At 48.0% G+C, this 27,567-nt stretch overlaps 1 protein-coding gene across 3 annotated transcripts; it reads right to left on the bottom strand.

The window, feature by feature from the left end:
• Positions 1–381: 381 nt before the first annotated feature.
• LOC123428742 lies at positions 382–27,134 on the bottom strand. 3 transcript variants are annotated; one of them, XM_045112905.1, is made up of 7 exons: positions 26,612–27,117; positions 26,118–26,159; positions 3,866–3,948; positions 3,676–3,777; positions 3,348–3,562; positions 1,430–1,524; positions 382–912 (listed from the first exon to the last, which is right to left on the bottom strand). In XM_045112905.1, exons 1-7 carry the CDS (start codon positions 26,757–26,759, stop codon positions 671–673), a joined length of 927 nt encoding a protein of 308 aa, XP_044968840.1. In that variant the 5' UTR covers positions 26,760–27,117; the 3' UTR covers positions 382–670. The 3 variants fall into 3 exon arrangements, with proteins under 3 accessions (XP_044968840.1, XP_044968844.1, XP_044968850.1); XM_045112915.1 differs by having other exon boundaries at positions 904–993; positions 26,612–27,134; XM_045112909.1 differs by lacking the exon at positions 26,118–26,159 and having other exon boundaries at positions 26,612–27,116.
• Positions 27,135–27,567: the final 433 nt, after the last annotated feature.

Consider the following 27,567-nt stretch of genomic DNA (forward strand, 5'->3'; position numbering starts at 1 on the left):
CTCGCGCGGCGTACGAGGAGGTGTGGGGCGCGGACGCCAACGAGCTCCCGTTGTTGGGGGAGCTTAATCTCTTGAACCAACCGCTCCAGATCCATGCACGAGCTCCCACCTTCCATCACCGCTTCCGGCGCCAGCTCCTTAACACGTGCGCGCACTCCGCGGCCTCCCTCTCCGTCAGCGTCGGCCAGCACAATAGTTTATTTCTTGCAACAAAGCGAAAGTTTCCGTAACTCGAACGTCGTTTCAGAAAATAACTACTGACTATGCTGCGGGGATGCGGTGCGTTAGGTCGGCATCCGACGGATAGCTAGGTGAGAAATCATCGTAGCGTTCCCCAAAAAAGATACACCAAAAGACGCACTCGCACCAATGACAAAGAGGTTAAAAAAGAACTTATTAATAATTAAAGAAGACAGGCAAGCACAATAGCAGCAGTCCTGGCTGTTAAGGCGTCGTACATAACAAGTGCAGACTAGTGCGAAGGAAACAGAAATAGTATTAACCACAACAGTAAAATTTCACAGACCGCACGAGCTGTTGTTGCCATGGTACGGGAGATGCTTCTAGAACAACCCGCTGGGTATATAGAACGGCCAATTTGGACAAAATGGAAACAAGGCCGGGGAACAATAGTGAGAACAAGAAATGGCAATAAGAATAAAAACAATGACTATGAAGGCATCTCGGCTAGGCGAACTGAGCGTGGAAGTAAAAACTCAGCAAAGATGGGAAAATGTGATGATGGGTAAACACCATCTATATTGTCATTTATGACTTCGCATAGTGCAGGAACCAGTGGGCGTCCTCTAAACAGTATCCAGTCAATATGCAAGTCCTGAGTTTGTCTGTCCCAGCAGAGACAAAGAGCTCTGAATACTAATTTTAGAAATTCTACTGCACCTTGTTTTTCCCCTGCATCACAGCAATCTTCCGTGTAAGATATCTAGAAATAATACGGCTACTTGAGAAATCAAAAATATTGGCAGGTACAAACTGCAAGAGAAACCAACAAGGTTACTGTTTAGAATAAACTGATCTTGGAATATTCACCCACTGAAAAACAGGTGATGCAGAAAACCAATCATTGCAAAGATAAAATGCATGCATAGTAGTGAGAGATGTTGCTTTTGGAATTATAGCTAAATAAAGATTGTATCTACGATATAATGATACAAATATATAACCTTCACACAGCATATCCATGACGGCCCCTCCCTTTTATCTTTACAGTTTCTTGATTATAAGATAAGGAAATGCCAATTTTCTCTTGAAATAGTCAATTGAGCTGTTTGCCTTAGAAAAACTTAAGAAAATGAATTATATTTACTTACTGTGGCAAGGTTTCCTTTCATATTGAAGGGGATGTTTTTTTCCTTTGTTTAGCAATAGGACTGGAAAAGGAGGCATCTGAGCGAAGTAAAAGGGGTACCTTTAAATCCATGATATGTGTGTATCAGTGAAACATTTTTGCGCACACGAGCATTTGGCCAAGCATCTCTCATATCACCAACAACACCATGTTCCCTGTAATCAAAATCATATGGAATTATGTCAATCAACATAACAAGGGAGTCATCTAAAAAATAGGAAGGGCTAGACTAAAACATAAAAGACGCACACTCGAGGAACTATAATATTCATCATAATCGTGTGCTCTGTCTATACAAGTATCAATCATAATAATGTGGTTAGGTCCATTTCTCGATAGAGGCAATTAAGCATTTCTAAATTACACTAAGGCCCAATCAAACCCAAATACCAATCATCCCTAACCTGATCTATAGTTAGTATTATCTTGCTCACTGTGAAATGACTATGGGGTGAACACATTCACCAGACCATTGCTCTCCATTTGCAAGAGCTGCCTTTGCATAGAAAAAACATCGAGATATCACACATATGTTTAAGATTATGCATTTGATATGGGCTTGCAAAAAGAGATGGTTCCTGATTGCATATGTATTTTGTTAAACAAATTTTAGCTAACGTCACCAAAATTTGCCCCTGGTATGGTCTTACTTTGTATCTTTCTTTTCGAGTAGAATACTGATGAACTTACTTAAGAGCAAAGTATACTCGACCATTCACAAGCAATTATTTCTTTGTGGAGAAACAGAGAAAATATGATATATGGGACTTGGTAGTTGCAAGATTCAGGTCTGCCATCAATTTTTGCCTCTTCGCTGACATTCATTGAAAGACTTGAGTATTATAGCATATGGCACTTTTTACTGGTATAAACTTCCATGAATACGGGTGTTAGTGGTGATGGCTTGTCTACAAGCATACCTGCCCTTCTCATGAGTAATGTGCTGAACTCTGGGGAAATCTCTTGACAATGTTGATGATCAGTGTTATGGGGTTTCCGAGATATATAATATGGTTATTTTTTATTCTCTCTACTTTAAAGTTGACTGTTTTCTTTATGTCTAAGCCAATTATTGTGACTAGTAAATTGTACAAGTTATATGTTTTTATTAATTCTGCTGGAACATAGGGGAACATGATTTTTAGAAAAATAACTTTCAAGATTTCTTAAATACTTGCGGATACTGAAATTTTGGAAATCAAACCTTTTAAAACGTGATGACTTCATCATATATGAATAACCAAATGTATGGTAGTTTCTGACACCTAAACTCAAACTTTATTTCTGAAATTTCAATGCTCAATATCTTTAACTACCTAGGTTACAAAATAGGCTCGAATCTTTTAAAAATGTTGCTAATAGTACTTTTGCTACTTCTGAAAATATATCATTAGATGATCATGCACAACATGTATGTACAACAAATAGAATCGACACAAGATCCAATACAGCACAGCTATCCGATAACATGTACTCCGCCTAATACATAATTTGAGATTTATTTCAACAATCACTTAGACCAATAATATATAATGTGTGTCTTACAAAAAGTATACCGTCAAATGCGTAACTGGAAGGAGTTTCCGGTTGATATAATTTCTATAGCATGCATCTAATATATTATTGATCTTATTGATTGTCAAAGTAAATCTTGGAATACGTATTAGGCCTTATATATCGGATGGAGGAAGTACTCCAAAAGAACATCATGCCTATCACATCAGCACAATATGTAAAGCCATATCAGCGGTTTTGTTACACGGCAGATCAAGTATTTTTGAACTTTCATCTTACCAAAATGCTAGAAAGAGTCTTCTACAAAAATCGTATATGTTATTACATATTATTTATATTAGCGTAAAAGGTAGGTTTTTTACTTGACGACGGGAATAAGCAGTCGACATTTGTACAAATAACATTTCTATGTCAACTAGCCATGTTAATCTCAACAAAATTAACATCCTCCAAAAAGTTATACCTAGATCTGCCAAGCAAAAAACGTCCCGTCATAGATTCCTTTTGTGTGTTGAAGCCCCCACAATAGATCACAGGCAAATTGGGTGGCAACGAAGCTATATGCTGCCACGTAAGCAAAGCACTTCGTCTACGAGCACGAGGGCTATCTTCATCAAGATTTGTATTTACAATCTGGAAACTGAACCCAGGTGGTTCTATTCTTTTGAGTTGAAACGTGTGTACATCATGTCAGTTAAGGCACAAATTTCTTCAAGTTCCAACAAATTCAAGTCAAGACACTAGGAGACGATAGAATAATATGATGGCAAAAGTATAATGCAAAAGGATATTGCCCATGTAGCAATGCATGGTGCAGTTGCTCCCCATGAAATGCTTCCTGGTACTGATGGAGATTCTGATAACCAGAAGGTGCCACCTTCTGTAAGCTCCACCTTCATCAAATTCATGGTAGTTCAACTCATTTATGAAGAGACATTATTCATTTCTAGCAGAATAGTATCATGTCAAGGAAAGAAAAACCTTCTCTTTTTCGTAGAATATTGTGCAGTATTCATCATTGGTGTCCTGTGAACCTTTTCTTGAAATGCCAAATTGCTCATAACCTGGATAAGTGCAACAGCTTGGTAATTCGACCCCATACATCCTAGATTGCAGATAAACAGACAACACAGCATTGTGCTAGAAAAAGAATAGCTAGCTCTCAGGCCTTTTAGTTAAGAGCTAAATTTGGTTCATCTTGGTCAAAGAAAAATGTGTTTCCCTACAGGTGTAGGAAAAGCATATAAGCCCAACAGAAATGACAGATCACCCTTTAAATAGTTTTGTCCACTCTATCCCATGGTAATCAATCAACTAAAGAATATAAATATATTTGATAATCAGTGCTTCTCAGTTGTTTCATTTTACGCCAATTGTATGATCAAAATATAACACAGAGAACCATATATGTTTGAGTAAGAGCAATATATACTTCATAAACTCATACAGTCATGTAACCGCCACATGTGGTCCTAGGCTCTAACATAAAGGAAATAACACTAGCATTTATTTTTCTGAATCAGAATATAATTGCACTATTCTCGCGTGTGGTTATAGAAAGGAGATAGGAGATACTATTTTTGTACTTCTCATATGCAGATAACAAGCGCCTGTTATGTAGTACTCCCTCCGTTCCTAAATATTTGTCTTTTTAGAGATTCAACTATGGACTGCATACGAAGCAAAATAAATGAATCTACACTTTAAATTATGTCTATATACATCCGTATGTAGTCCATAGTGAAATCTCTAAAAAGACAAATATTTAGGAACGGAGGGAGTACAACGCGAATGAAAAGGAGAGTATACAGATTTGATCCAAAAATTGCTTGGAAGTATGCGCCAAGTAGTTTGACAGTGGCTAGCTTATACAAAGCAATCATCGATAGACCATGAATCCTAGGGCATAGGGTGATTACAGCAAGATGAGGTGTCATGAAATTAATGATGACATTGCTAAGTTGTGTTGATACCAAAACACTGGCTACATTCCCTGTGGGTCCTTTTATAGCTTGAAGTTCCCCTGAGGCCATAGCAGAATCAAGAGACCTACGGCGGAGGTTGCTGCATTTGGTGGCATCCCCTACCCCACGTCCATCGACCATCACTCCACTACTAGGATACGAGACCATCACTCCATCGACCATCGAAATTGTTCAGAAAGCTTTTTTTTCGAGAAAACGCAAGGAGCGCTTGCCTTTCATTTCATTGAAAAGGTGGGAGATTACAGGCCTCCGAAGAGGTGGTGGTTACAAGGCCAGTTCGTCATCAATGGACGTCCCAGGAGGCGGGCAGCACAACTCTCAGTCCTTGTGCCCCAGCTTGTGCCCAACATTTGGCTTCTACTTTGATCCTATCAACTAATGCATATATCGAGGTTCTCGCGTTGTTTTAGACACAATCGTTCCACAATTGTTCAGAAAGCTTCAAGACTAGGGGTCTTCTTATGTAATAAGTCGTGAGGTGGCTTCATCGATCAATGAGTTGTTGGACTCACAGATTGAGAGGGCGCTGGTAATGTTACAAAAAACAGCCACTGATACTCCCGTCGAGGATGATGATCAGCATGGGCTCTGAATATTGTATATTCAACACATGTGTGAGGACCTGAATCCTGAAGAGCAAAGGCTACTGGAAAATTATATAGATGTTCCTGGTATTCCTGTAAAGGTCACTCTAAGGCGCACTAGAAAGCAATACGATATTTCTGTTGTGCAAAGTAGCACGCAAAACAAATTCAAAAACAGGTTTCACGACCAATGAGAGGAATTTTCTAGAATAGCAGAGGTCTTCATGACTTGGTTAAAAGATAAATTCTAACTGAGATTCCTAGAGGACAAAACATGGATTCCATCGTTTATGGAGACTCGACATTCCTAGAGGACAAAACTTGGACTCGATCATTCATGGAGACTCAGCATGCTAACTTCTCGACACATTTTTTGAGCTGCATATGTGGTGGTCTTGGTTATGCATGGTATTGCCTACCTCCGAGAGGAAGGTCAGGTGGTATTTTGCTGGGTGTGAATTGTCAAGCTTCATGCACTAGCCAACGCAACCAAAAGTCTAGACTGATGGAAAGGGCTAGGTACTCAACATATACACTTCAACACAATCTGTGACACGGGAAATCAACACGTGAATAGATTCAAAGGTATGGCTCAAGAGGTTTATACGTGGACAGAGAGGGAGGCAGCAGCAATTTTTGAATAAATCGCAAAAGCCAGGATTTGAACTCAAGAACTTAGGTCCTGATACCATGGTAAGCTTCATGCACTAGTCAACGCAACCAAAGGTCCGAACTGATAAAAAGGGCTAGGCAATCCACATGCACACTTCAACACCTCCTCTCACATGTGATGTAGGAAGTCAACACTTGAATAGGCTCAGAGGTATGACTCAAGAGGCCTATACATGGACATGGATGGGGCAGCAGGAATTTTTGGATAAACTTAGAAAGCCATGACTTCAACTCAAGACCTTAGGCCTTGATACCATGTTAAACTTCATGCACTAGCCAACGCAATCAAAAGTCTGAATTGATGGAAAGATCTAGGCAATCCACATATACGCTTCAACATGAATGAAGCTATGATTGAGGCACTAAATATGGAAGTGGGTGATTTTGCTGCCATATTTCATGTGTACTCAAGAGGTGATGATGGCTTCTCGTGGGCATTGGTGGTGATCTAAGGGGCGGCCCAACAAGAGTTCAAACCAAATTTCCTAGCAGAGTTAATCTGGGTTTGTCAGTCTGAGTCCTTACTCATGTTGATGGGTGGGGACTTCGACATTCTCCGGAGACACGATGAGAGAAATAAGAATAACTTTGATGGAAGATGGACATGGTCAGTGACATTACTCAGAACATAGACACGAGAGAGATAGCTCTTTTAGGTCGACAGTTTACTTGGGCAAATAATTTGGGAACACCAATCTATGAGAAACTGGATCGTGTTTTGGTGACTACTGAGTTGGAGCAGAAATTTCCTTTGGTGACAATGCTGGCACTTCAAAGGAGTATTTTTGAGCATGCTCTACTCTTGGGACTCTGGTGAGGCTACTCACCTACAGAACAAGGCCACTTTAGTTGGTGTCATCAAGGAGGGCTTCTGTTGGTCCAGTGAGGGGTCATCGGCGTTTCAAGCTGTCTAAGATGCCCTAGTGACAACCTAAAAACACAACTTCTCCCTAAGATGGTTTTGGTAATTAATAACAACATATGTGTCATTGAACTAATGGTCCAACGAGCAATCGCCGTCGACGCTTGTGCACCTTGACCGGGTTCTATGCACCTCGGAGTGGGAGGACTACCATGGGGAGTGCCACCTCCGTTGCCTCGCATCCGTCGTGTCCGACCACTGCCCGCTGTTATTGGACTACTCTCCTATGCCCGTGGCCCATAGGCGCTTCCGCTTCGAGGAATTCTAGCTCCGCCTCGACGGGTTCCACGACACCGCCGCCACGGCCTGGAGTTCGGTGCATGACCCCGACCCCTTCCAGCGGCTGGTTCGACGCCTGCAGGCCACTGCACGCGCCCTTACGAGCTGGAGTGCCCGATCCACGGGCAGCGTCCGGGACAAGCTGGCCATCTCCCGCGAGCTGATTGCCCGCTTCGACCTTGCGATGGAGACACGCCCGCTCACCCCACCAGAGGATTGGTTGCGCAGGCAGCTCAAGCTGTCATACCTTGGGCTCGCCTCCCTGGAGCTCACTATCGCGCGGCAGCGCGCCCGTATCACCTTCCTCGCGGAGGGAGATGCGAACACGAGCTTCTTCCACCGGCAATGCACTTACCGTCGCCAGAAGAATCGCGTGCATAGCCTCCTAGTCGATGGGCATGTCCTGTCTGATCACGAGGAGATGGCCCAGGCTGCATTCGAGCACTTTGACGGGCTTATGGGCACTGCCGTGGACCGGGAGCACACGCTTGACCTGGAGCAGCTCATCACGCCCGGTCATCTGGACAGCCTGGACGAGCCATTCACTTCCGAGGAGATCTGGGCTGCGGTGAGCCGCATGCCGCCGCATAAGGCACCAGGGCCGGACGGGTTCACCGCCGAATTCCTGCGCGCCTGCTGGTGCATCATCAGGCAAGACATCCTGGACGTCTTTGAGCAGTTGTATGCGCTCCGAGGGAGAGGGTTTGGTAAGCTCAACCAAGCCCTGCTCACCCTGCTGCCCAAGCGCGCGGATGCCCACAAGCTGGGCGACTATCGGCCAATTTGCCTGATTCACATCGTCGCCAAGATCTTCGCGAAGGTTCTGTCGTTGCGCATCGCTCCCAAGCTTGACAGCCTGGTGAGCCGCAACCAGAATGCTTTCATCGCCGGACGCACGCTCCACGACAACTTCATGCTCATCAGGCAGTCTCTGCGGATGCTCCACCACCTGGGCGCGCCGTGCATTATGCTCAAGCTAGACCTCACGCGGGCTTTCGACTCCATATCCTGGCCGTTCCTCTTCGAGGTCCTGCGCCAATATGGCTTCGGAGACAGGATCAGAGAATGGTTGTCCATCCTACTCTCCTCGGCCAGCACACGAGTAATGCTCAATGGTGTGCCCTGATGGATAAGTCTATGTACTATGGTCTTTGTGGGGCTGCAGCACATAGTCCTTTGTGGGGCTGCAGCACATGGTCTTTGTGGCTGTTAGGATAGAATCCTTGACCATCAAGGACTGGCAGTTAGGATAGCATCTTAGACTAGCATCTTAGCAGCATCTTAGACTAGCATCTTAGCATATGCTTGGCTGGCTAGCAGCCTATAAATATGTATCCCCAACCCCTCAGGTTGGCATGGCATTGTGTGAGAAATAAACCAACGAAAATTGTCCCAACTCTCCTAGTGTCATCCACAACTATCAATGCTCAGGCTGAAAGGTCTAACAAGTGGTATCAGAGCCTCGTTATCTTGTACCCTGAGCATTTCCTGCTCACCTCTCTCACCGGGACCTGAGCAGCCTAAGCCGATAGCAGCAGCTGCTCCGACTGCCCCTAGTTACCTCCCTCCCTCCGGACTGTCGAGCAGCAGCTCGTCAGCAACAGCCTCCTCTTCACGCAACAGCCCTCCTACGGCGAGCCATGTCTGCAGGTCGCTCTCAGCACATGGCTACCTCGAGCATACGGCGTCGGCAGGAGGCCGAGCGCGCCGTGGCAGAGGAGCGTGAGCGAGCAGCTGCTGCGGCAGCAAGGGTGTCGAGGCTGGCTGCAGCGGAGCTGGCAGCAGCCAGAGCGGAGGTAGAAGCAGCCAGGGCGGAGGTAGAAGCAGCAGCAGCAGCGGAGGCAGCACGTGAGGCTACGGCGGATGCCAAGGCACTGCGCGATGGCTCCGGCAGCTCCAACGGCTCCGCGCCTGCGGACGACGGCGCCGACGCAGACCGCGCCAAAGTGGCGCAAGAGCGGACGGCGCAGTGGGCAGCAGAGCACGCCCGCGCTCCAGGTGGAGGTGCGCACGGCGACGGCGGCTGCAACGACCAGGACCGCGGCCTCTACGAGGTCCGGACTGTGATCAGGGATGTTGATCCCTGTGTTGGGTGGCCTACCCTCACTAAAACCAACTACGTCGAGTGGGCCGCGATCATGAAGATCAGGCTCCAGGTGCTGCGGCTGTGGGAGGCAGTCCAGGACAGCAACGTCGACCACCAAGAAGATCGACGGGCGCTGGACGCCCTCATCGCCGCAGTCCCGCCCGAGATGCAGTTCTTGCTTTCCAACAAGCGGACTGCCAAGGAGGCTTGGGACGCCATCGCCGCGGCACGCATCGGCAGCGACCGTGCTCGCAAGTCCACACTGCAGGCACTTCGTAAGGAGTGGGAGAGCCTGGCTTTCAAGCCAGGTGAGGACGTTGATGACTTTGCTCTCCGTCTCAACACTCTACTGCAGAAGATGGTGAAGTTCGGCGATGCCCCCTACACCGAGGAGAGAGCTGTCGAGAAGCTTTTCCGGTGCATTCCCGAGAAGTACAAGCAGATGGCTCGCTCAATCGAGTCTTTGTTGGACCTCTCCACGATGACGATCGAGGAGGCGATAGGTCGCCTCAAGGTCGTCGACACCGACGAGCCACAGCCTCCCTCGGGGCCCATCACCACCGGCGGGAAGCTGCTCCTAACTCGGGAGCAGTGGGATGCCAGCCTTGGTGACAAGAAGAAGGGGGAGCCCTCTTCCACGACGGGCGGCCGCAAGCGCGGCAAGCAGCGTAAGGCGCGAAGGGGCGAGAAGGCACAAGGACATGCCTAAGGTGACGCCCGCGGAGGCGCCAAGGACGGCGTCGCTGGCAAGCCCAAGCCGGCACAGGACAACAGCTGCCACAACTGTGGCCGGCTTGGCCATTGGGCCAATGAGTGTCGACAACCACGACAAGGCCAGGATCACGTCGCACAGGCGGAGGAGGAGGAGACGGCTCTGTTCATGGCGCATGCAAGCATCAAGCTACCTTCAGCGACACCAGTCGCAAAGGCTCTCCTCCACCTCGACGAGCCAAAAGCACACGCTCTTCTCGGCGATGGCTTCGGGAAGGACAAGACTGCGGGGTGGTGCCTCGATACCGGCGCCACCCACCACATGACCGGTCGAAGGGAATTCTTCGCCGAGCTCGACTCCGACGCGCGAGGCTCCGTCAAGTTTGGGGATGCCTCAGTGTGGAAATTAAGGGCGTCGGCTCCGTCATCTTCACCACCAAGACAGGAGAGCACCGGCTACTCACCGGTGTCTACTACATCCCCGCGCTAAGGAACTCCATCATCAGCTTGGGACAGCTGGATGAGAACGGCTCACGCGTGCTGATTGAGCATGGGGTCCTACGCATCTGGGATCGCCAGCGTCGCCTTCTCGCCAAGGTACCCAGAGGTGAAAATCGACTCTACGTCCTTGATGTGCAGGTGGCACAACCGGTCTGTCTCGCTGTCCGTCGGGACGACGAGGCGTGGCAATGGCATGAGCGCTCTGGGCACCTTCATTTTGAGGCCCTGAAGCGTCTAAGTGCCAAGGAGATGGTGCGAGGCCTGCCATGCTTCGACCATGTGGAGCAGTTCTACGACATCTGTGTGCTGACGAAGCAGAGACGACTCCCCTTTCCCCAGCAAGCGAGTTTTCGGGCCAAGGAGAGGCTGGAGCTCGTGCACGGAGATCTGTGCGGCCCGGTGACGCCAGCCACACCAGGAGGTCGACGCTACTTCCTGCTGCTCGTCGACAACCTCTCTCGCTACATGTGGGTGATGGTCCTCGGCAGTAAGGGAGAGGCGGCGGACGCCATCAGGCGCGCGCAGGTAGCTGTGGAGGCGGAGAGCGGCCGCAAACTGCGCGTGTTGCGCACTGACAACGGTGGCGAATTCACGGCGGCTGAATTCGCGTCGTACTGCGCTGATGAGGGCATCCAGCGCCATTACTCCGCGCCGTACAGCCCGCAGCAAAACGGCGTCGTCGAGCGGCGCAACCAGACGGTTGTGGGGATGGCTCGGGCTCTCCTCAAGCAGAGAGGGATGCCTGCTGTTTTCTGGGGAGAGGCGGTGCTAACGGCCGTCTACATCCTCAACCGCTCGCCTACTAAGGCACTCGACGACAGGACGCCGTACGAAACCTGGCATGGGCGGAAGCCGGCGGTCTCCCACTTGCGGGTCTTTGGCTGCCTTGCGTTCGCCAAAGAGCTCGGCCACATCGGCAAGCTCGACGACAGGAGTACTCCGGGAGTCTTCATCGGCTATGCGGAGGGCTCAAAGGCCTACCGCATCCTCAACCCAGAGACACAGCGTGTGCGCACGACGCGAGACGTCGTGTTCAACGAAGGGCGAGGGTGGAAATGGGACAAGGCGGTGGACGACGGCTCGACGCCGACGTATGACGACTTCATTGTCGAGTATGTCCACTTCAAGGAAGCTGGGGGAGCAAGCAGCTGCTCTTCGCCGAGCACGTCTACCCCAGCCCCCAAAACTACATCGACTCCGGTGCCTGCTACGCCGACGGCACCACAATCAGCAACGCCGCATACTCCAGCCCCGACAGTCACCACTCCGGGCTCGTCTTCATCAGCACCAGCTCACGCAGAGCACAATCCGATGAAGTTCGCTTCCCCGCTCACTCACGACGAGGAGCGCATCGACGCGTATCATAGCGGCGAACCGCTGCGGTATCGTATGATGGATAATCTACTCGGCGACCAGCCGGTGCCGAGACTGGTCCCACGCGACCTGGAGGCGCAGCTACAACTCGCGTGTGAGGACGGCGAACCTCGGTCCTTTGCAGAGGTCGAGAGAGACGCGGCATGGCGCGCCGCGATGCAGTTGGAGATGGATGCGGTCGAGCAGAACCGCACCTGGGAGCTCGCTGACCTCCCTCGTGGTCACCGCGCAATCACCCTTAAGTGGGTGTTCAAGCTGAAGGGATGGAGCCGGCGCCATCATCAAGCACAAGGCTCGCTTGGTGGCCCAAGGCTTCTTGCAGCAGGAAGGAGTCGACTTCGACGACGCTTTCGCTCCCGTGGCATGGATGGAGTCCGTGCAACTTCTCCTTGCGCTAGCTGCCCAGGAGGGCTGGCGTGTCCATCACATGGATGTCAAGTCGGCATTCCTCAACGGCGACTTGAAGGAGGAAGTCTATGTGCATCAGCCACCGGGATTTGCGATCCCCGGCCAGGAGGGCAAGGTACTCCGCCTGCGTAAGGCTCTCTACGGCCTACGGCAGGCACCTAGGGCGTGGAACGCCAAGCTGGACTCCACGCTAAAGAAGATGGGCTTCGAGCAAAGCCCGCATGAGGCGGCCGTCTACCGACGGGGCAGTGGAGGACATGCCCTGCTGGTGGGCGTCTATGTTGACGACTTGGTGATCACCGGCATCAAAGATGCAGAGGTGGCGGCGTTCAAGGAAGACATGAAGGCCACCTTCCAGATGAGTGATCTGGGGCTCTCCTTCTATCTAGGGATCGAGGTGCACCAGGATCACTCCGGGATCGCGCTTCGACAGTCCGCCTACGCCAAGCGCATTGTTGAGCTAGCTGGGCTCACCGACTGCCACCCAGCTCTCACTCTGAAGGAGGAGAGGCTGAAACTGAGCCGCGACAGCACGACGGAGGAAGTGGACGCTACGCAGTACCGACGCCTTGTGGGGAGCCTTCGCTACCTCGCCCACACACGGCCGGACTTGGCATTCTCCGTTGGCTATGTCAGTCGGTTCATGGAGCGACCGACGTCGGAGCACCAGCAGGCAGTGAAGAGGATCGTCCGCTACGTGGCAGGGACCCTGGACCACGGCCTCCACTACCCTAGGTGTCCGGGGGCGGCACACTTCGTCGGGTACAGCGACAGCGACCACGCCGGCGACATCGACACTAGCAAGAGCACGAGCGGGATCCTCTTCTTCCTCGGCAAGTGTCTCGTGAGCTGGCAATCGGTCAAGCAGCAGGTGGTGGCCCTGTCCAACTGTGAGGCCGAGTACATAGCGGCCTCCACCGCCTGCACTCAGCCGCTCTGGCTCGCTCGATTGCTTGGTGATCTCCTCGTCCGAGACACTAGAACGGTGCAGCTACTGGTGGACAGCAAGTCCGCCCTGGCCCTGGCAAAGAACCCCGTTTTTCACGAACGGAGCAAGCACATCCGATTGAGGTATCACTTCATCCGCAGCTGCTTGGAAGAAGGGAGCATTGAGGCGAGCTACATCAACACCACGGACCAGCTCGCAGACCTGCTCACCAAGCCTCTTGGGAGGATCAAGTTCCTCGAACTCTGCTCCAGGATTGGGATGATTCGACTCTCCCACAAGACGACGTACAAGACTTAGGGGGAGAATGATGGATAAGTCTATGTACTATGGTCTTTGTGGGGCTGCAGCACATAGTCCTTTGTGGGGCTGCAGCACATGGTCTTTGTGGCTGTTAGGATAGAATCCTTGACCATCAAGGACTGGCGGTTAGGATAGCATCTTAGACTAGCATCTTAGCAGCATCTTAGACTAGCATCTTAGCATATGCTTGCTGGCTAGCAGCCTATAAATATGTATCCCCAACCCCTCAGGTTGGCATGGCATTGTGTGAGAAATAAACCAACGAAAATTGTCCCAACTCTCCTAGTGTCATCCACAACTATCAATCCTCAGGCTGAAAGGTCTAACAAGCCCGGCCCCCCGATCTGGCACCGTCGCGGGCTGCGCCAGGGTGACTCCACATCGCCGCTGCTCTTTGTCCTGGCGGTTGATGCGCTGGCACGCCTCATGCATAGGGCGCTACAGACCGGCATCCTTCGGCGCCTGCACCCCCGCCGCAGCATTCCGGCTATTTCTCTATATGCCGACGACGTGATGATGTTTTGCCACGCTGAGATGGAGGAGGTTATTGCCGTGAAGAGCATCTTGGGCATCTTCGAGACCGCATCGGGCCTGCGGGTGAATTACGGCAAGAGCTCAGCCACGACCCTGCATGGGGGTGCGGATGGCGACGCCCTGCTGGAGGCGCTGGGCTGTCAGCCCGCGGAGCTGCCCATCACCTACTTGGGCATCCCGCTCTCCACTCGCCGGCCCTCAGCTGCACAGATGCAGCCACTGGTAGACGCCGTGGCAGGCCGCCTTCCGTCCTGGAAGGCATGGCTCATGAACAAGGCAGGACGGCTGGCATTGGTTAAATCTGTCCTCAGCGCGATCCCGATTCACCAGATGCTGGCCCTTGCGCCCCCGAAGAAGACCCTGAAACAGCTTGAGAAGATCCAGCGTGGCTTCCTCTGGGCTGGGCGCGAGGCTGCGATGGGAGGACACTGCCACGTTAACTGGCGCACTGTCTGTCGGCCGCTCGCCTACGGCGGGCTAGGCATTCGAGACCTGGAGCGCACGGGGCTAGCGCTCAGGCTCCGCTGGCTCTGGCTATCGAGGACTGATGCCGACCGTGCATGGCAAGGCCTTGACCTGCAGTTCTCCCCTGAGGAGCACGGCCTATTCCATGCGTCCACCTTCATGATAGTAGGTGATGGCCTCACCGTGCTGTTCTGGGAGGACCGATGGCTGCATGGGCAGTCAATTCGTGAGCTTGCACCACTCCTATACCTATGCATCCCCAAGAACAGAAGGAGAGCGAGGACGGTGGCGGAAAGCATAGCCGGCAATGCCTGGGCCCGTGACATTAGAGGTGTGGTGGGCCTGCAGGAGATAGGCCAATACTTGAGGACTTGGCAGCTCGTCGCACGCACCAATCTGTCCTCCGAGCCGGACAAGCTCATCTGGAAGTGGACAACCAACGGCATCTACTCGGCGAGGTCTTGCTACCGGGCAACCTTCCATGGATCATTGACATGCCACTCTTGGCAGCTCATCTGGAAAGGTTGGGCCCCCCCCCAAAAGTCAAGTTCTTCCACTGGCTTGCGAATCTGGACCGATGTTGGACTGCGGCAAGGCTCGCGCGCCGAGGGCTCCCTCACCACACTCGCTGCCTCCTATGTGACCAGGAGCCAGAGACCATCCAACACCTGCTGATCTCCTACTCCTTTGCGCGGCAGGCATGGCATGAGACGCTGTCCTGGCTGCACCTCCCGGTTCCTCTGTCGAGGCATGACGCTTCCATCCAGGATTGGTGGAGTAGGGCGCGAGACGCCACCCCACCACCGCTCCACAAGACACTGCAATCTATCGCGCTGCTGGTCCCCTGGATGATATGGAAGCATAGGAACGCGTGTGTGTTCGATCATATCCCTCTGTCGCTTAACGATCTCTTAGATAGGATTCAAGATGAGGTTAGGTGTTGGGCTCGGGCAGGGGACAAAGGGCTTAGGGTAGCCTTGCCCCCAACCTGGGATGTCCACTAGACCTGCATGTAACCGTGTTGTCACCACCTCTTCGGAGGCTGTAAACTCCCCCCCCCCCCCTTTTCAATGCAAAGAAACGCAAGGCTTTTGTGTTTTCTCGAAAAATAAAACTAATGGTCTTATCTAAGTGTATTTCAGAAAAGTTCAAAGATGCATTGGCTAAGGATTGTGAGGAGAACCCGTGGATAGAAGGAAAGGAATAGGATTGGCCAAGCTTCAAGCTACAAGACTCTACATTTTATATTTGTGAGAAATCACATTTGAGTTCATAGGAAAGCCAATACTATTAAAAGGGGGTGAGGTATCTATGATGAATTGATTGCTGAAGTGCTTAGAGATAGCCACCAAAAATACTTCATCCATTCTCCCACAAAAGTTCTCTGTCCAAAACCTAAACATCAAAACCGGTGCCACTAAGTTTTTCCATTCGACCATACCGATTTTCCACCAAACGGAACCTTTGTCAAACCCTAGAGTCTCTGTACCACCAACATTCCTTTCGATGCCACAGAAACCAGTGACCAAGTTTCTGGTATGTCGTTTTCAAGAATCAGAAATTTCGAGTCTTGGAATCGGTGTCACCGAGATTTGGAAACTGCCCTAGTTCACCCATATTGGTACCACCGAGATTCCTATATCGGTCTCACAGAGAATACGAAAGTTACCACATTTTATGCAAGTCGGTGCCACCGAGATTCACTTCGGTTTCACCAACTTGGGTAATAATGTTCTAACGGTTCGATTTTTGGGGATGCCTATATATACCCATCCACCACCTCTCATTCGTAGAGGAAGCACTCAGAACACGCATACACTTGCCATATCCATTTTTCTGAGAGAGAGCCACCTACTCATCATGTGTTGAGATCAAGATATTCCAATCCATCCATTTGAAACTTGATCTCTAACCTCCCCATGTTCCTTTCCACCCAATCAATCTCTTTTACCCATGCCAAATATGTGAGAGAGTGATTGAGTGTTGAGGAGGCTATCTTTTGAAGCACAAGAGCAAGGAGGTCATTGTACTACCGCATTTATTACCTTTTGGAGGGTGGTGCCTCCTAGATTGGTTAGGTGTCACTCGGGAGCCTCCTACTTCATGTTGTGGAGTTGAACCAAGAGTTTGTAAGGGCAAGGAGATCGCCTACTTCGTGAAGATCTACCCCGAGTGAGGCTAGTCCTTCGTGGAAGTAAGCCATGATGGAATAGACAAGGTTGTTTCTCCGTGGACTCTTCGTGGGTTGAGCCCTCCGTGGACTCGCGCAGTTGTTACTCTTCATGGGTTGAAGTCTCCATCAACGTGGACGTACAATATCACCACCTATCGGAATCACGCCAAAAATCGTCGTGTCAACCTTTGCGTTAAGCTTCCTATCCCTACCCTCTATTTACATGTGCATGTCATTACTTTCCGCTGCTATACTCTTAAACTTGCATGTGTAGGGTGTGTTTGACTTACAACAATTGCTAAAACTTGCCCACAACTAAAATTGGGAAAAGACTAAGTTTTATTTGGTCAAGTAGTCTAATCACCCCCCCCCCCCCTAAACATACTTCAGATCCAAAAATGGTATCAGAGCTTTGGTCTCCATTGCATTGGATTCATAACCTAGGAGAGTATGGCGTCTAGTGATGGAAATTACTACCGTAGAGGTCCATATTTTGATGGTACAAACTTTGGTAGTTGGAAGCATAAGATGAAAGTGCATATTCTTGGTCATAACTCCGCCATTTAGGCTATTGTTCGTGTTAGTTTGCAAGGTGAATTCTTTGGTAATGGAAAGGAACCGGATCGTGAAGTGACTGCGGAAGAATTGAAGATGTTGCAATACAACGTTCAAGCATGCGACATTCTATTCATCTGCCTATGCCCCGAAAAGTTCAACAAGATTAGTCGTCTTGAAAATGCCAACGAAATTTGGGACACTTTGGTTGATATGCACGAAGGTACCGAATCTGTGAAGTGAAGAGATGACCGACAAATTCATAATCAAGAAGATACTTAGAGCCTTGGATGGAAAGTACAACACCATGTGCACATTGATCCAAATGATGCCAAACTACAAAGATCTCAAGCCAACGGAAGTCATTGGAAGGATTGTCGCTCATGAAATGTCACTCAAGGACACAGAAGAGCTGCACAACAAGTCAAGCGGTGCTTACAAAGCTTCAAGTGATGCTCCCGCTACTTCAAATGACAACCTTGTCACCAATGAAGAGATAAGCCTCATGGTCAAGAAATTCAACAAGTTGTACAAGAGTAGAGGCAAAGAGAGAAGCTCCAACTCAAGATATGAAGAGAAGCGTTCATCTAGTCGTGACCAAAACTGCTACAATTGTGGAAGGCCCAGACACTACTCCAATGAGTGCCCCCCCCCCCCCCCCCCCCGCGCACGCAAAAAAAAGAGAAGAGAAGAGTCACCTAGAAGACGAAGCTCAAGAGAAGAGTCACCTCAAAGAGAGAGAAGGAGTAGAGAAGATCATTATGAACGAAGACCCTCCCGAAGAAGCAAGTAATCGGAGAAGGAAGTAGACCAAGAGCCGCTCAAGAAAAAGACATCAAGCTCAGGTTGGTGAACGGGTATCCGACTCCGAGTGCGACAACCAATCCGAGAGAAGCTACCATTCCAACTCCGACTATAGTCAAGATGAAGGTGTTGTCGGTCTTGCACTCGTATCCTCCAACTCCTATGACATATTTGATTCACCAAATGAAGGGATTGGAAACTGCTTCATGGCTAAAGGCCCCAAGGTATCACACCCCGAGTACTTTGACTTTAATAGTGATGAGGATGACTTACTAGGAGATGATGACTTGTTCTTTGATAAAACTAGTGATAGCAATGAAAATGAACTTGATGATAATCATCGTAGTCAAGATAAGTCGTGTGATGATAAGAAGGAGATTGAGCGTCTAACTAAAGAATTAAACACTCTTAAGTTAGCCCATGAATCTACTCTAGAAGATCATAGAGAACTTGCAAGAACTAATGAGAAGCTACGCTTTGAGAAGCTAAATTTAGAGCAAGAGCATGAGTTTCTAAAAGCAATCAATGATGATCTTCGAAAGAAGAGTTCTTCTTATCTATTCAAACAATTTACTCCTGTCTACTTTTGTTCCACAAGTTAAACCTAAGCATACTAGTAACAAAGGCAAGAAAGTTTCCTCATCTAGTAACAACAACACTAATGCTAAATCAAATGATGTTATTGCTAGTAGCTCTCTTGATTCCACTAGTGATGCTCTTAGCCAAGTTACACTTGAGCAAGAAAATGATTTATTGAAAGGAATTATAGAGAGATGTGTCTTCAAGAGTCTTGCCGGACGTAATCGATTTGAGGAAATTGTAGGCAAGCAATGAGGACATCGGAAGAAACAAGGCATTGGCTACTTCAATGCCAATGGAGTTGAATGAGAAGAAGGTCAATACCCCAACCCGAAGTTTGTTCCCTAAAAGGAGAAGTATGATCCTACTCTCCCCAAGGAAACAAGTTCTCAAGATGACCTTCCACCACAAGACCACAAGGGCACGGACAAGCTTCAAGAGGAGATTGACTCATTTGAGGAAGAATCACAAGCCATGGTCAAGTGGATTCCCAAGGCCACTACTAGTTCTACTTCATCAAGCGCTACCTCAACTCCAAGGATCCCCATCAAGTTGATCTGGGTCCCTAAGAAGAAGAACTAGAGAAGTTTTAGAGGGGTGACTCCGCCAATGAAATTCACTCTTATTCATTTTGGCAAGAACTAGTTGTAATCAACTCCAACCTTATGCATTAGTTCAAGGAGTCACACATTTCCTCAAAGGTAAGCAAAGGACAAGGTAATTAATGTATCAATGGACATCATCTCATATGTACTTCATTCCATGTCCATAGATATCCTTGTATTTGTTCATTGTGTATGGGACTAACCCATGCAGGTGAGAAGAGTAAAAAACAACAAGGATTGTTCCCAACTCAAGATGATTTTCATCAACAATGAGCATCCACCACTACTACACCTACATGAAGTCTTCTACGACAAAACCCAAGGTTAGTTTGTCCCTCTTAGGAGGCATGTCACATCAAGGGTGAGCTTTACTCTAAGACTTGAGTATAAGCATCTCTTAAGGTGTGAACACATTGAAAGCTTTATACAAAAGTGGCAACCCCACTTGTGCTTAAACAATGAGTAAGACCTATGATCAAGTATTCTTGCTTGACTCCTAAGTCAATATACTCATATATAGATGACTTTGTCATCGCAAAAGTGCTTGGTAGATACTAGAGTGGTTGTGCATGTTTGCCATGTTTTATTTGACATCTTATTGTGTGAGCATGTTGGTATACATACTTTTGCTCATTCGAGGCTATCCAATTGTTGTTATTTGACCTTTTCTTTTATTTGGCCAATTGGATATACAATAATGTCTATGTTCCTCTCTCTAGTTATCTATGCTTTGTCGTCTCAAATTCTATTCATGCTACATCACAAAATTTGAACAAGCACTTTAGGGACACTCTGTGTGGGGAGCACTTGGAGATCCGTCTCGACAAGAGCTAACTTCCAAAACCTCCCATGTGCCACTCGGTGTGACCAATTCCAAACTCTCGATCCCATCGAAGCCCTAGGATTGATATGTTTTGAGAACCTCGGTATCACCAATTCGTAAATCCCGGCCTCACCGAGTTTCTCTGTCACCTGACAGTTATGAAACTCGGTGGCATCGATATTTTTAAACCGGTGTCACCGACAGCATGAGGATATAAATACCCAGCGGACCCGACCTTTGAAATTCCACTTCAATTGTCGCCTCCCGCAAACCCCTACTGTTGTGCTCGTGTCTCCAAGACGTCGCCCTTCGTCTCCCGTGCGCCCTCGCCGTCGACCGCAATCTCACCTGCCGTCCCTGCCGTATGAGATCTTCGCCGAGTTACGGTAAAGATCTCGCCCCTCTTGCGCTCCTCTATCCAATTCATGCGCATTAGGATTCCTTCCTTATCTAGTCACAGTTTAAGATTGATCCTACCACAAAACAAATCCCGTAGCGTAGTCGACCGATGAATTTTAGGGTTAGGACTCCGCTTTTTGTGTCTCGGGGTCACCGGGTGTCACCGATTCCTGTACTAGGGTTTCTGAGAACCATCTCGGTGAGAGCGGGTCTCATTTTTGGTGCTATCGAAAAGTGTGGCCAAGTCTCTATTGAGCAGATGGTCAGTCTCGGAAGCTCCGAGTTTTTTATCTCGGTGGAACCGAAACACACAGAGTTGATATTTAAGACTAAAATTTTGAGTTCAATTTTTTTTAAATGTTTGTGTTTTGTGATGCTCATCCATTCCTACTCTTCTATAACTATTCACAGGGTCAGCTTGTTTGCTTATCAGTTTGTCAACATGTCCGGTTCTGAAGATAGCCAGAATGATTTCAGAGAGCAGAGCATGGATGTGAACTCATGCACTAGTCCTGAGAAGACTGCTTCTGATCCAGGAACTCCAAGCTCTCATGATATGCCCAAGGCAACTACCAGGTCCAGGAAGAAGTTGAACTCAGATGAAGAGATCCCTCCTCGTATTCTTCCTTCGTTTCCTTAGTATTATACTCGTCGTCCATGTGTTGTGGATGCGTCTACTGATGTGCCATCCTCCTCGTCTCAGCCTAGTTATGGCTTGCGTCCTCGTCCGCTTCCGACCGTTGATTGCCTTGGTTTTCCAAGCGTTGGTTCTGCTGTTCTTGAGCCGACATCTTATCGTCAAGCTGTTGTTCATCCCGAATGGCAGTTTGTGATGGCGGAGGAGCTCGCAGCTTTTGAGCGCACAGGCATGTGGGATCTTGTTTCTCTTCCTCCCGATGTTCGTCCCATCACTTGTAAGTGGGTCTACAAGGTTAAGACTCGCTCTGATGGTTCTCTTGAGCGTTACAAAGCTCGTCTTGTGGCTCGCGGCTTTCAGCAGGAGCATGGTTGTGATTATGATGAGACTTTTGCTCCTTTGGCCCATATGTACACTGTTCGCACACTTCTTGTCGTCGCCTCCGATCGCCACTGGTCTGTGTCTCAGCCTGATGTTAAGAATGCCTTTCTTAATGGTGAGCTACGTGAGGAGGTTTACATGCAGCCACCACCTGGGTATTTTGTTCCTGATGGCATGGTATGCCATCTTCGTCGCTCACTCTATGACCTTAAGCAAGCCCCTCGCGCCTGGTTTGATCGTTTTGCCTGTGTAGTGATTGCTACTGGTTTTTTAGCAAGTGCTCATGATCCAGCATTGTTTGTCCACCCTTTTGCTCGTGGTCGAACTCTTCTTCTATACGTTGATGACATGATTATCACTGGTGACGACCCCGAGTATATTGCCTTTGTGAAGGCTCGTCTTAGTGAACAGTTTATCATGTCTAATCTTGGCCCTCTTTGCTATCTTCTTGGGATTGAGGTCTCTTCTACCTCTGATGGCTTTTCTATATCCCAAGAAAAGTATATCCAGGATCTGCTTGCTCGTGCTGCTCTTACTGATGAGTGCACTGTTGAGACTCCCATGGAGCTCAATGTTCACCTCCGTGATACTGATGGTGACCCCTTACCCGATCCGACAAGTTATCGTCATCTTGTTGGGAGTCTTGTCTATCTAGCTGTCACTCGTCCGGATATCTCCTACCCGGTCCATATTCCGAGTCAATTTGTCTCCGCTCCTACTTCGGTTCACTATAGTCACCTCCTTCGTGTTCTTCGATATCTTCGAGGCACGATCTCTCATTGCTTGTTCTTTCCTCGCTCTGGTTCATTACAACTTCAGGCCTATTCGGATGCTACGTGGGCTAGTGATCCCTCGGATGCCGTTCAATTTCTGCTTACTGCGTTTTTCTTGGTGGTTCTCTCATTGCCTGGAACACAAAGAAGCAGACTGCAGTTTCCCGTTCGAGTGCAGAGGCTGAGTTATGAGCTATGGCTTTGTTGACGGCAGAGGTGACTTGGTTACGGTGGTTACTTCAGGATTTTGGTGTTTCTGTCACTACACCTACTCTGCTATTGTTTGACAGTACAAGTGCTATTAGCATCGCGCGCGACCCTGTGAAGCATGAGCTCACCAAGCATATTGGTGTTGATGCTTTCTATCTGCGCGCTGGTGTGCACGATCAGGTTATTGCTCTTCAGTATGTGCCTTCCGAATTACAGTTGGCGGATTTCTTTACGAAGGCCCAGACTAGAGCACAGTATGGCTTCTATCTCTCCAAACTCAGTGTTGTTTATCCACCATGAGTTTGAGGGGGGTGTTAGAGTTATATTCTAGCTTGTATATTTTCCCCGTTGTATAAGGGGTTTCCTGCATATTTACCACCTGTACATGTATATATATATTGGCCATTGGCCCTCAGGGAATACAAGTTGCATATTCCTAACATTGCAGTCAGCAAGTTGTTTATACTTCTGATTTTGTGCTTCCAAAACACCACGAATTTCTTCAAATAAATTGGTGTAATTATCAGCAAAGGACAATGCTGATTTTGAGTTTTCCCTTGATGGTAGCTTCACCAGGTCCACCACATGTGTTGGAACTTTAGTGTGGACAATGGAAAAAGGACTCCTTCGTGTGGATGCTTGGAGTTATTGTAGGAGAAGTCTGCAAGAGATAAAGCCAAATCCCATTGTCCCTTTCTTTCTCCACAAATGCACTGGATCAGATTACCCAAAAATTTGTTCACAACTTCAGCTTGTCCATCTGTTTGTGGATGGGCAGTGCTAGAAAATTTCAATTCGGTGTTGAATTGCTTCCACGAAGTGAGCCAAAATGCAGCAAGAAACTTGCTATCACTGTCTGAGACGATGGACCTTGGAACTCCATGAAGTCTGACCACTTCTCGAAAGAATAGGTTTGCCACATGATGAGCATCCGTCGTCTTGCAGCATGGGATGAAATGAGCCATCTTAGAGAATCTATCCACGAGCACAAACACGGCATCACTCACTCGTCTTGTTCTTGGCAAACCGAAGACGAAGTCCATAGAGATGCCCTCCCATGGAGCAACACGAACAGGCAAAGGCATGTATAACCCTGCGTTCTGCACTTGGCCTTTGCAGGTTACACATATAGGGCATCGCTGAACAAACTTTACAGCATCTCTCTTTACTTGTGGCCAAAAGTAGCGAGCTTCTAGGTTAGCGGTAGTCTTTTCTCGTCCAACATGGCCACTAAGATCACTTGAATGGAGTTCTCTAATTAGTTTGTCATGCAAAGAACTCCTTGGGATGCACAAACGATCATTTTTGAAGAGACAGCCATCCTGCACCAAATAGTCAGCACCTAATGGCCAAAGTCTTCATCATCCTCATATAACTCCCTTATTTGATCCATACCTGGAAGTTCAGCCTCAAAAGAAGTCAAGAGGCATGCACGACGACTCAAAGCATCGACCACTCGGTTAGTTGTTCCAGATTTATGCACAACGAGATAGTTAAATCTCTCCAGATATGCTGCCCATCTTGCTAGCATGCGATCAATATGCTTTTGATTTCTAAAATGTTTCAAGGATTGATGGTCACTATAAACAATGAACTCTTTAGGCAGCAAATAGACTTCCCAAGTCTTCAAGGCTCTAAAAACGACATAAAATTCTTGCTGATAGGTACTCCATTTTTGTCTATCTTCGCTTAACTTCTCACTAAAGAAAGCAACGAGCTTCCGTTCTTGAGATAGAACAGCTCCAATGCTTACTCTACTTGCATCACATTCCAACTCAAAAGTCTTGTTGAAATCAGGTAGAACCAAGACAAGAGCTTGTGAGAACTGCTTCAATCCATTGGAACTTTCCTTTCTTCAGGCACTCGGTAATTGGTGCCATGATAGTGCTGAAATTCTTCACAAATCTCCTATAGAAAGTTGCAAGGCCATGAAAACTTCTCACCTCTGAAATGGTCTTCGGAGTTAGCCATTCTCGGATTGCTTCAACCTTAGAATCATCAACACGAATACCGTCACATGTTATGATGAATCCTAGGAAAAGAAGTTGCGTTTGCGGGATAACACATTTCTTCAAGTTGACGTAGAGCTCATTTTCCCTTAGTACTTCTAGCACCTTTGGAATGTGATCAAAGTGTTCATCCTCATCCTTGCTATAGATCAAGATGTCATCAAAATGGACCACAACAAAGTGGAATAACAAGGGTCGAAGGACATGATTCGTCAAGTGCATAAAGTTACTTGGTGCATTTGAGAGTCCAAATGGCATTACTAGCCATTCAAACAACCCTTCCTTTGTCTTGAAGGCTGTTTTCCATTCATCCCCGGGTCGTATACGGATTTGATGATATCCGCTTCTTAAATCTAGCTTTGTGAACACTCTTGCCCCACTAAACTGATCCAACATATCATCCAGACGGGGAATAGGGAATCTATACCTTACGGTGATCTTGTTAACGGCTCTACTGTCCGTACACATGCGCCAAGATCCATCTTTCTTTGGCGTGAGCAGGGCTGGTACAGCACATGGGCTAATACTTTCTCGAATGTGCCCCTTTTGCAACAATTCCTCCGCTTTCTCCTTCAATATATCATGCTCTTTTGGGCTCATTCGGCCCATAGTGGGGAATTTCTAATGTAGTCTTATCTTATTTACTTCCATGCATGGATGATTCGCTGATGGAAAGAAATCAATTCATAGTAGGATAGGATTCCTTTAGGAAGAGAATTAGATGTAGGACTTTCCATAATACAAGGAGAGGTGGTCTGTATGGGAAACTCGGTGAATAAATTATCTGATGTCCTTTCTCCCAAGCAGATCTTAAGATTGATGAAGTCTCCACAGGCACCTCATAGTCGACGGGCACACGTCATACCATTAAGAGAATAACATCGCAAAGCCTAAATAAATCTAGGAAATATCCGAGCGCCAATGTCAAGTCTAGGACTTGAACCTGGGTGGGCTGGTTCCACCACAAGGAACCTAACCATCTAAGCTAGGCCTTGTTCGCCCCCAAGCTCCTCTTCCTCCAACGTTATCCCTCGACACACAGGTAAGACACCTACTTGGAGGACCTTCATCGACCCTCGGGCACCTCCAAGCCACGGCTACACCCTCCAATCCTCGGACTCTAACGGAAACTTTCTCCAATTACAAAATGACACGCATTTGGCTAAATGATTCAGGCAAAAAAATGTTGGTTTGAATAACAAGGATATTAGCAAATATTCCCATTTTTCAAGCTATGTTAGCTTGAAAAACGATCTTATATCGTGGGATGGAGGGAGTAGATGATAATACCATGCAGGTTGAGAAATTCATTCTTTATAATGAAGAATATTGATGAATTCAACAAGGCCGAAGAACATTTCCACCAGTTTGCAGCAAAGCCTAAGAAGGTGATATTTGCGACTACTCTCGATAGTAAGCTCAAAGAAGTACAACGGTCATCCAATATAGTAATAGCATGCAAGGACCGGAGCCGGCCCCGTGGGGGGGGGGGGTATCATGGACAGAGAGCATTACCAGGAAGGCACTGCTGTAGGTAGTCCAGCTGGCACCTCAATCCTAGATATGAGACATGTTATTTCAGTCTAGAACTAACTGATGAAGAACTTGAAACAAAATGGGGAAGGTAAGTCATGAACTCAGAGAACACACCAATGCGAGCAAGAAAATTGTGACTCTGGAAACAAATACAGAGTGAATATCCAACTACAGGAACCGAACAAAAAAATAGAGATTGAATCAATCAGTTCACTAAAGCTCGTATGGGCTGTTGAAGCTAATCCAGACACTATTTCTTTTCTTTTTGAAACAAGGAATCCAGACACTTTTACTTGTTATTAATAACAAACCTTCTCCGGACAGTAAGAGATCAAATTCCACGCGTAGTCCGTATGGATACTACTTAAATCTAACAACGGTATAAATCAAATGCATACCTCGATGAACGATTCAACCAACTCAATTACATGACACAAGAAAAGGAAACCATATACTATAGCAGACCCGCTCACCTTGCTGGGTGCAGAGGATGGTGGGGGAGTAACTGGTGATGACGCTGACGCAGATGTCGCGGCGCTTCTCCCAGCTGTTAGGGCTCTCGCTCGGCTGATTCCCCTCATGCAGGTTCAGAGTCATCACCGTGATGGACAGGCTGGCCATCCCCTCTTCTCTGGCTTTCTCACTATCGCCGCTACGGATTATTATGCAGCGGTTGCAGCTGCAGCTGCTGCAGTTGCTCCACTACAAGAAGGAGGCTCGGTGGTTGTTGGCGCCTGGCACCCGCGGTCGTCGCAGGCCGTCTCCGAGAAGATCGCTCGCAATCTGGCGGAGTTGATGGGATTTGGGGGCGAAACGGGGAGATCAGGAGAGTGCGTGTGACCTTTCCTGTCTTTGAGCCTTGTTTGACAACTTTGTCAGTAAAAACGAAATACGACTGTTTATTCTTCGTTTGAGCTTTGATCAGTCAACTCGAGTCCGTAAAAGGAATCGTTTCCAGCCCGCGTCGACCGAACGCTTCGGACGATTCATCTTGCACTTTATGATGCGACTAGATCAAGCGGCCCGCATTTGGCCCGCATTTCGTCTTGCATATTGGAATTCTCTTCTCCTACCGTGCGTTTCTGTTTCTTTTTAATTCCACCATTGTGAAGACAAGCAGTACAAGCGAGCGAGCGGCGCGCGGCCCCGGCTAAGCTGTCGTTTACCTTGCATCGGCGGCGAGCTGCGACGGCTGAAAGTGCATCATTGCCCTTAATTATTTTTGACATCTATAACAATTTTATTTGTATTTCTAACCACATGCTTTTAGTGTAAAGAGCTTCGATAAAAGTAAAGAGAAGCATGTATGGTTATTTCCCCTCTGCTCGGAAAAAGGAAAAAGATGAAGTGTCATAAAAGGTTTTCTTCTTTCTCGAGTCCTTAGGGCAACCACATTATTAAGAGGGGATGCATCGTGAAAATTATCTGG

Source organism: Hordeum vulgare, chromosome 1H (genome assembly GCF_904849725.1).
Source record: "Hordeum vulgare subsp. vulgare chromosome 1H, MorexV3_pseudomolecules_assembly, whole genome shotgun sequence".
NCBI classification, from domain to species: domain Eukaryota; kingdom Viridiplantae; phylum Streptophyta; class Magnoliopsida; order Poales; family Poaceae; genus Hordeum; species Hordeum vulgare.

Coding starts and splice junctions, on each gene's coding strand:
- LOC123428742 (XM_045112905.1), bottom strand. CDS start 26,759: ATGGCCAGCCTGTCCATCACGGTGATGACTCTGAACCTGCATGAGGGG. Junction 3,563..3,675: donor CATGCATTGCTACATGGGCA/ATATCCTTTTGC, acceptor CATGATGTACAC/ACGTTTCAACTCAAAAGAAT. Junction 1,525..3,347: donor TTTTTGCTTGGCAGATCTAG/GTATAACTTTTT, acceptor TTTTGATTACAG/GGAACATGGTGTTGTTGGTG.